The 10,332-nt window shown below is 47.2% G+C and overlaps 1 protein-coding gene across 2 annotated transcripts in view; it reads right to left on the minus strand.

The window, feature by feature from the left end:
• The window catches only part of CB4H10orf67 (chromosome B4 C10orf67 homolog), a 162,650-nt gene extending 152,601 nt beyond the window's left edge, over positions 1 to 10,049 (minus strand). Inside the window, exon 1 of one of the 2 annotated variants that reach the window (XM_042991229.1) lies at positions 9,871 to 10,049. In XM_042991229.1, the coding sequence (XP_042847163.1) occupies positions 9,871 to 10,049 (179 nt within the window). The remainder of the gene's footprint in view (positions 1 to 9,870) is intronic. The other variant, XM_042991230.1, reaches the window with a different exon arrangement.
• Positions 10,050 to 10,332: the final 283 nt, after the last annotated feature.

Consider the following 10,332-nt stretch of genomic DNA (forward strand, 5'->3'; position numbering starts at 1 on the left):
TAAAGCCCCAATGGGGAAACAGACTGAATGACATTTGCCCACTGAAGTTGATGCCCTGGAAAGAGCATATCTCCATTTCTGGGGCATTCCTGCCAAGAATGCATAACCTGAGTCTGGTTACAAGAAAACATCAGATAGAGCTGGTCATCCTACAAAATCTGAAGTCAATACTTTTTAAAAGTGTCAAGGACATAAACGCCAGGGAGAGGCTAAGGAACTCTTCCACACTGAATGTGCCTGAAAGGCCAGGATAGCTAAACACAACACATACGTAGACAGGATCTTGAACAAAAAAGGAAAAAGTTATTGTTAGTACACTGGCACAAATTGAAGGGGCTCGTTGTAGTGCTGGGCTAACGTCGGCTTCCTGATTTTGAGAGCTGTGTGCTAGTTATATAGGAGAATATCCATTTTAGGAAAATCGTACCGTAATACCTAGCAGTGGTGGCCACCAATTCTAGAGTTACTCTCAAAATGTTTGAAAAAGACTAACAATAATGAGTGTATGAGTTTTTATATATGTGAATGTGTACAAAGGGAGGGGACAAGGAGGAGGAGGAAGCAGGGAGAGAGAGGAAAAACAAATATGGTAAAATGTTAAGAACTGAAGAATCTCAGTGAAGGGGATACGAAAGATCTTAGTTCTGTTCTGGCGACTTTTCTGTAGATCCAAAGTAATTTCAGACTAATCTTTTTTTTAAAGTAGGTTTCATGTCCAGCATGGAGCCCAACGGGGGCGAGGGGGCGGGGGTTTGAACTCATGACCGAGAGATCAAGACCTGAGCTGGGGCACTTGGGTGGCTCAGTCAGTTGAGCGTCCAACTCTTGGTTTCAGTTTAGGTCATGATCTCATGGTTTCGTGTTTTCTAGCCCTGCATCAGGCTCTGTGCTGGCAGCATGGAGCCTGCTTGGGATTCTCTCTGTCCCTTTCTCTCTGCTCCCCTCTAATTTGTGCTATCTCTGTCTCTCTCAAAATAAATAAATAAACTTATTAAAAAGAGAGAGAGAGAGAGAGAGAGAGAGAGAGAGAGAGAGACATCAAGACCGGAGCTGAGATCAAGAGTCAGATGTTTAACAGACGGAGCCATCCAGGCGCCCCCAAAGTAAATGATTTTTTAAAAGTCATATGCATTCTTCAAGCAAGCTCAAATCTCACCACCTTCAACCAGGAAGAACTGCCAATATTTTGGGCCTTAATGAACCATGAAGTGTGACTTTGGAAGCGACATATACCACATTTGTATATGCTACTTCAACCCATTTCCCAAGTCACAGGTAAGGCTGCCAGTTTTTATGGGAGCCCAGAATAAAAGAATCTCGGCTGTAGTGCAAGCTGCTTTTCCACTTGGATGTTATGATCCAGCACATAAAATGGCTCTCATGAGTGCCTATGACAAACGGGGATGATCTGTGACCCTGTGGCAAGCACCACTAAGAACATCACAGCAGAGACCTCTAGGATTTCAGAGCAAATCTTATGCCTTCTTGTACAGATGACTATTATCCTTTTGAGAAACAGCCCTGGCTTGCTAAGGAGCCTGGAAAAGACTGAATACGTCACCGTGAGTCAGCAGGCCTGAGTTTCCCATGACAAACTGGGTTTTATCTGACCCACCAAACCGTAAAATTGGGCATAGGCAGCTTCAGTCTCATAAGATGGAAGGGACATGTAAGAGTCCAGGCTCAAGGAGAAGGGACGACACTTACAGGGAGCATGTGGCTCGCGCTGCATCGCCTCTTCCCCCTCAGTCCACGGCTACGGCCTCATGGGCAGTTCCGTATCATCAGTTGATTGAGGAAGAAGAACTCAAGCCTGGTTAACAGAGGGTGCTGCCGTCAGAAGGGGGATACCTTTAGTCCCACAGCCCTGCTCAGAGGTGACCGTGAAGGACAGCCATGAGGGAAAATCCTTCCACTGAATAGACTTTCATGCAGTACATTCGGTTGTTTACTTTTTCTGGATGAGAGACAGCCAGGATTGCGTATCTGTATCAATTTATGTTCTGTTGTTCAAGTGTTAAGTGGATAATGGTCAGGAACTTGGTAGGAAGAAGACTGAGAAATTGGTGACAAGAAAGTCTGGGGAAGAGTTCTGTGGATGAACGTTGAAGAACAGGCCCAGGCTATAATGATACTTGTGCCCCATGTGAATGCTCACAAAAGGGAATCTACCGCAGAGAAAGTATCCAGTGATCAAGGAGGCAAAATGACATCCTTTGGGGATAGCAGCTGGTTAGTTTCTGCAACCAACCCAGCGCTCGCTCGCTGGCCCTTGAACGAAATGGCTATGGTGGCAGGGATGGAGTTCAATGACACGGACTTCCCCTTACGGAGGATGGCCTGGCTGCTGCAAGCACTGAGTGCCTACTCAGCCAACAACACACACCGATCCTGAGTTCCTAACATGGCAGTCTTAACCAGGGGGGCGGGTACCAGCTTGATAACGCTGAACCTCTTCCATCATCCTCCCTGGGATAGACATAAACGCATTCTGCACACGGATTTGCATTCCCTGGTCATAATGCATCTGCCAGAACCACCATCCGTCACAGAAGGCCTTATCCGCCATCATGACATGGTGCACACAAGCACTTCTATCAGAAGGTACTCGTTTCACAGCAGAAGTGGAGCCATGGGCTCATGCCCATGGAAATGACTGGTCTGATCACATATCCCATCACCCAGTAGTGGCTGGCCTAATGGAAGGGTAAAATAGCTTACTGCAGATTCCATTACGGCATCTGAGACACAAACCCATGCGAGGATGTGTTTCTGTGTTACAGGACACAGTATATGCTTTGAATCAGCACGTGGTGCTCTCATTCCCACAGCCACGGGTCCAGGAACCGAGAGACAGAAGTAAAGTGGCTCCTCTCACTAGGATACCTCGTAACCCACTCCTTAAAGTACTGCTTCCTGTCCCAGCAACTTGATGATCTGCCGGCTTGGAGGTCTTCATTTTCAGGGGTGATTACTTCCACCCAGAAACACAACAATAATTCCAGTGGGTTAGATGAGATTTAATTGAACGGTTACCTGGCCACTTCGCTATCCTTTTGCCCTTGAACCAAATTGGAGAGAATGGGGTCTGGCTGAAATGGTTGATTCTGATTACAAAGGGGTTAAGGGGGTTGTTGGTACACAATGGAGTCAGGGAAGGCTACGTTTGGAACCCAGGGGATTCTCTGGGGTGCTTTTTAGCATTTCCATGCTGAACGGGAGCAGAATTTGCCACCCCAAAGCATGCCTCTTTGGTATAAGGATTATCTTGAGCGAGTTATTTTTGAGGACCAGCAGGGACAGAAGCTCTGAAAACAGAGCATAAATTGCCCTTTTGTAAGGGACATGTACATTTATGAGGGTTATCTCCATTTGTAAAGGTGTCTCCCAAGCTGTACCAGCAAGAGAAGGAAGACTAAATCTGTAGAAATTTAACAAGGCAAGGACTTAAATCTGCATAACAACCATACCCTCCTTTACTGTGCTTTGCTTGGTAACCTCCCACAACTGGCTCCCTCTTCACCCTCCATCTTCTTTTGTCGTTAAGTGGAGATGGTATTTAAAGTGGTAGCTTGGGCCATTTGGGGGGTTACTAAATTTGCTGGGGTATCGTCCATGCATACAGGAGGTATACATGTTATTAAACTTCTCTTTGTTTTTCTACTAGTAATCTGTCTTTTCCTACAGGGGTCTCAGCCTAGAAGGGTAGAGGGAAAGTTATTTATTTATTTTTTTAAGATTTTAAATAATCTCTACATCCAACATGGGGCTCAAACTCACAAATCTGAGATCAAGAGTCACAGACTCCACTGATTGAGCCAGCCAGGCACCCTGGGAAAGTTATTTTTTCAGAACTCAGGACCTTCAGGAATGAAGATGTGGATCTCCCAGCTGGGTGAAGAACCTCAGCCTGCCTACATCTTCCCCCAAGTCTCTTGGCCACTCGCCACCACTCTGACAAGTTTCTCTGCCACCAGCCATGCTCTCTCCCAAGAGGTCCGAACATCCGCTTTGGACCGGGACGGGGTGGAAGTGTGGGTCTTCTAAATTCTTAGTTCCTTTCTTTTTTACTCTCCCTCTGCCCTTGGGATCACAGCTCCATTCTTCGATTGCTGTGAGGATACTGCTTAAAGTCTTCTTTTGCCAACGTTACTGCCTTTTTTGTGGGAAATAAGCCCCATCAAAGGAGGGACATGGAGACTCAGGCACAGCGAGGCGAGGCTTTAGAACATTCTTGCAAGAGCGGGTGTCTGACAGACAGGCAGTTACAGCAGGCAATTTATCTCCTAGCGTGCAAGTTCCTCCCCTGACTCTCCATTGGCTGAGTACTACAGACGTTACAGCCTTACCCAGCACCCCCCGCCCCACGCCCGTGTAAGCCCCAAAGTACATTCCTTGAGGAGCCACAGAGACTTCAGTTCTTTGGTGCATGCTCATTGCAAAGCCCACGAAAATGAGCCTGCAAGATGGAGAGGGAAGAAGAACCAAGGAGGTGAAGTGTCTAGGGGTTTGGGACTCCATTTGGGGGTGGGGGGTTCGTACATCTTTTCCAATAGGTTGTAAATCTATTGTTAACTAGACAGCACGGCTTTTATTTGGTATTTCGGAAAATGAATCCTCTCACTTACTTCTCGTACTTTTACTAGTTAAAATACTTAAAATTTAATAAGGAACGGGAAATATTCCCCCATTCAAATACTGGCAAGGTTTCTCCCTCTTGTCTAGATCCCGAGTCCTACAGTGATATAATAAATACGAACAATGACTTAACTTGTTTATATTCTACAATGCTGCACATTTCACAGACCTCAATGCTTCATCCTCCAGTCTAGAAATGCAATCTTTTACCCTCCCTGGTGCCAAGTAGCTCTTTTTTATTATTCGACTTCATTTTTCATTAAGCTTGAACATGTATGTTCTTTCTTTTCCATTTTAAGCAAAAAATCTTTTGTGGACAGTAGGTTTATGGAATGTGGGTAGTTATTATGCATATATAATGTTACATGTCAATTACATGCCAATGACGCTGGTAAAAATAAGTTAAAAGTATTTTTAAAACACCTCCAATACATATATTTTCAGGATATGATTTACATATTTGGCATAACGTTTTCAGTTATTCCTTCTGGTGCTATAATGTTATAATACTACAATACGATGCTTTAAAATCAAGTCCAAAAATTCTATAGATACCTCCTACAGAGCATCTAAAAATTATATTAAGCACTATGTATTGAGTGCTTAACTTGTCCCGTGTGGTTGTTAAGATATATGCATTAACACGCACATTTTCCCTTCAGGTTATCCTCCCAATAATTTCATAAGAGAGATACTGACTTTCTTGTTTTGAAGATGTAGAAACCAGGATTTGAAGAGAGGAAATAACTCCTGTAGAATCATAAGCCTGAAGTGACAGATTCCAATTCTCCATCCCTAGTGGGAACAGGCTCACGGCTCCAAGGTCTCTCGAGTCTTAAATTTTTGTATAATCGACTCAGAAAGATCTGGCTCATTCAGGATCTAAGTGAAACATGACGGTTCATTCTTCAGTTTCCCGTCACATTCCAAATGTCTCTAATTTTAAATGGCAGCCCCCGTGCCGTGCCTAGAATGGAAACCCACATCACAACAAATTAGCTAAGTGGTTCCTACACAGTCCTTATTTATAGTCTCAGCAATTCAACTTCTGAATAATGGCTTGGTTGTTGTGCATAAAATACAATCTTGGAAAGATGACGATTGTGTTTTTTTAATAAACTAGATACAAAATTAACATGTAAATTTATTATAGAAAACAGACCCATGAATATTTATTAATAGAATGCAATGATACTTCTCACTGAATCCCAGAATAGACTACCCTAACAAATGCTCATTAATGAATTAGTCGAAGAAGATGACATTCGGCATGCTAAACTTTCACCGTGGCGTACTGTTCAATTTGAAATAAGAAAAACATTGCTTCCCTCTTTCTTTCCTCCAAGAATACACAACTATGATGTACCCCAGGCTCAAAGAGACTTCTCTCGGTTATGCCCACTTCCTAGGTGATCTCACCAAGTCCTCCAGCCTCTCTGTCTCTGTGCTAATTACTCCCAAATTGATGTAGCCAGCCTGGACCTCTCTTCTGGACATCAGACTTGAAGAGAAGCAGAATATGGTACCTCAAAGTATGCCTCTTTGGCACGAGGATTATTGTGAGTCAATTATTCTGAGAACTGCAGACACAAGAGAAGCTCTGAAAACAAAGCAGAAGTTCTCCTTCTGTAAATTTACATTTATAAAGAATATATCATATTCTTTATGTATATTTATATTACATATATTACATAATATATTTTATAAATTTACATTTACAAATATTGCCATTTGGAAGTGTCTTCCTCTCCAGACCAGGAAGAAAAGGATGAGTAAATCACAGGAGAAGCTTACCAATGAGAAGGCGCCAATTTAAATCTGCATAACAGCCATGCTTTTGTTTACTGTGCTTTTCCTGAATATCTCCCATAACTCACTCTTCCCCTCTACCCAACCTCCATCTTTTGTGTTTAGGTGATGGTATTTAAGGTGCTGGCTGGGCCATTTGGAGGAGTTACTCAGTTTTCCTGGGTATCTCTCGTGTATGCATACAAGAGGCATACACCCTATTAAACTTCTGTTTGTTTGTTTTTTCCTGTTAATCTATCTTTTATTATGGGGTTGGTCTCATCTGAGAACACAGAAAGGTAAAGGCAAAATGATTTTCCCCCCCATACCACCTAACTGGTCTACCCGTTTCTGCCCTTATCTTCATTATAATCTATTATCAAAACAGCAGCCAGAGTAATCCAGTCGAAAGATTAATCATATGAAATTGTTCCTCTGTTCCAATCCCCACCCCACCCCCACCCCGCAATGGCTTCCCATCTTTGACAGTGTGATTTATAAGAAATATATATTTTGGTCTTCATCCAAGGTTCCGGGCTCAAAGCTCCCAAGACCCTTGGAATTTCTTGAATGACAAGGGCAATAGGATCATCTTTTGTTATATCTGGTCTCTTGTCCTCAGTTCCTGAAATAGCTTCAATGTGGAAAAAGGTCAACTGTGTGTCTTTTGTAATTCATAACAAACTCCTTTGAACCACACCTTAGTTGATGTTCCTAAGGGGGCTTGTGAAAAGCCCCTAAGGATGGAGGCTGGTTGCAAGGGAAACCAACCACAATTAGAGGGTGGAACCTGTCAGTCCCTTGACCAGACCTCTCTCTGAAGGGGCTGGAGGTAGACCCAATCACCAGAAGCCAATGATTTCAATCAATTGGGCCTCTGTAATGAAGCCTCCATAAAAATCTCTGAACTACAAGGCTCAGCGAGCTTCTGGGTTGATGAACAAGAACACAGCCAGGTGCCAGGAGGGTGGCACACTCCAAACTCCATGGGGAGAGAAGTTTCTGTGCTCTGGCCCCTTCAAGACCTCACCCTATGTGTCTCTTTATCTGGTCACGTATGTATTTGTCTCCTTTACTACCCTGAGTTCTAGGAGTGGCTCTAGCAAATTAATTGAACCCACAGAGGGAGTTAGGGGAAGCGCTCACTTAAGGCTGAATGGTCAGAAGCACAGGTAACAACCTGGATTGGCAACTGGCACCTGAAGTGGGGTGGGGGAGAGCAGGCTGGTGGGACTGAGCCCTTGACCTGTGGTGTCTGAGGCCGTCTCTAGGTAGCAGTGTCAGCACTGAGTTAAAGTGTAGGACACTCAGTCAGTGCTGACATTTGGAGAATTGCTTGGCGGTGCTGAAAATCACATCTGATACCTTACTGAAAGTCAAAGCTGAGGTCCTTCTGATGATCCAGGTCCCGCACCACCATCTGGCACTGTCCCCCTTACGTCTGACCTCCTCTCCACTGCGCTCCCCTCTCTCTGCTGCAGGCACACAGGGGTCCTGGCTGGGCCCCAGACACCCAGCCCCACCCCTTCCGGCTTCCTGTGCTTTGCCCGGAACACTTTGTCCCCTGAGAGATCAGAATGGTCCCCCCACCCCCAGCCTGCATTTCTTCACTCCAGTGTCATCTCTGAGAAGCTTTCCTTGACCACAGTGTTGATGAGGGAGTGTGGGGCAAGCTGGGGGCAAAGTACAGGCTCACAGCACCCCTGCCCCCGGAGGTGGGACATGTAATTCCTTGGACACTCCAAGCTACCCCAAAACAGGAAAGGACAAAAAAAACAAAAAAAAACACACAAAAAAAACAACCCACAAGTGGCTAAACTGTTTACGAGAAAAGGGCAATCAAGGCGATCCCATCAACAGCCTAAAAGTCCAGGAACTCCCGAGAGTCTTAATGTTAATGCTTTGCTAGAGGGAAAACCCACCTTAGCTTGACAACAGGTAGGCCTCCAGTAAGTCTTTAGCATGTGAAATTCTCTTCCGAAACTCCCTCTAGACTTTATCTCCCCCCTTCCACCAAATGGTCACCCCCCCCACACCTGCAGCGCAGCTCGTCCTGCCCACGGGTCCTGTCCCTGCGCTTCGATAAAATCACTTTTTTGCACCAAAGACATCTTCTAAAATTCTTTCTTGGTTGTTGGCTCCGGACCCTACCAACCAAGCCCCCATCACCCTAAAACGTCATCAGTGTCTAAAATTACCATCCGCTTCCCCACTCCATACACTAGCTCCTCTGCTCCCTCCCTGCTATCCCGTCCTCAGGGCTTACAGGCTAACTTATTTATCGTCTAGTTTGCTGGCTCATCATCGGTTTCCTGTCTAGAAAGGCGGGGCTTCAGAGGAGGCGGAGGCTGCTGCTTGCCCGCTGCCAACCTGTGCCCTAAACCCAGGATGGCAGACAGCACTCCAGCCTCTTCTACCAGAGCACCAACCCGGTCCCCCTGGCCCTCGGGGTGAAGAGGAATTCACGTGGGCATCAGCGGCTCCTTTGTTTGGGCCCCAAGCAAGCCCTGGGCACCTGGTACGTCACCTTGTCCGCTGAGCGGGGCCGGTGTGTTTTGTGGGAGAGCCACACGCCACGCAATGCCCAGGCAGGAAGTCATTCCTAGCAGTAAACAAGCCGAACAGGTTAGACACTGTGCCCATGGTGCTTATTACGTGCCACCGGCAATATGTGACTTTCACAACCACCAAAAAAAACCTGATTGAACACGCACCCACTTAAGCAGCACCGGCTCACTGGGTCAGTCCCCACCATCGGGCGAGTACGGTGCTCGTCCTTTCTTCTCACTCCGGAGCCTCAGTGTGTGGGACTTGCCTCTAAGCCGCCCACCTGGCACCGTGAGACCCCTGACTTGGAGAATTTTAAGTGGTTGTACACGGTAGCTAACCTAGTGCCGGCCACTTACTGATTTCAGAAAGAAAAATACATTTTCTCAGATACATCAGCTCTATGTTATCCAAACAAAATGTGGCGGGGGGGGGGGGGGCAAAGGGTCACAGGAGGGAGGAGATGTAAAGAAAACATCAAGAAATAACTAGAATATTGGCAAACACCTACAGGGTACTATGTATATGTACTATGGGTACATAGTACTACAGGGTACTATGTATATGTATATGTATGGCACACTTCTAAACACGTTACCCACACGCACCCATTTCATGTTCACTGTGGGCTATGAAGTAGGCGCTGCTCGGCACCACCCCGGCTGCTTTCCCAGCAGGTGACTGAGACAGAGTTTTTAAGTGACTCGCCCAACTCAGGGGCCCTGCAGTGGGTCGCAGGATTTGAACTCCGGCCCTCTGGCTCCAGAACCCGTGCTCTCAGTTTAGTGAATACACTTAAGAAATCAGACCAGCAGGGCCGTGGCCCGGGGCGCGGGCGCGGAGGCGCGGGAAAGGGGCGCGCGGACGAGGGGTGGCGCTGCGGCTCGCGCGGGTCACCTGGGGCTGAACCGGCATTGCTCAAGAGTCGACTCGAGGCTCTCGAGGATCTTCCAGCACTCCTCGGTCTCGGGCGTGTCGCCCTTGCCCGCCATCGGAGCCCGCGCCTCAGCCGGCCGCCTCCCGCGAAGCTGGGGGCTCGGGGGAGTCGGAGTCCAGAACCCCGCGTCCGTTGCCATGGCGACCCCTGGGGGCGGGCGGAGCGCGGGAATGGGCGGCGCCTGCGCGGAGGGGCCCGGGCGGCTGGCACCGCGCGTCTGACTCTGGGCTTCCCGACCCGGCGCCCTGTGCCCCGGGCGCCCACCGCCAGGCCGCCGCAGAAGTGTCCCCGGAAAAGCTGGACCCGTCTAGCCGCCCCTGCAGCATCCCACCACGCCCCCTCCTCTCCTTGCCGCCCCTTCTCCCGAGCGCCTTTCTTTTCACACGAACACCCCTCCCCACGCGACGTTCGAACGAAAATCG

Source organism: Panthera tigris, chromosome B4 (assembly GCF_018350195.1).
Source record: "Panthera tigris isolate Pti1 chromosome B4, P.tigris_Pti1_mat1.1, whole genome shotgun sequence".
In the NCBI taxonomy this organism is placed as follows: Eukaryota; Metazoa; Chordata; class Mammalia; order Carnivora; family Felidae; genus Panthera; species Panthera tigris.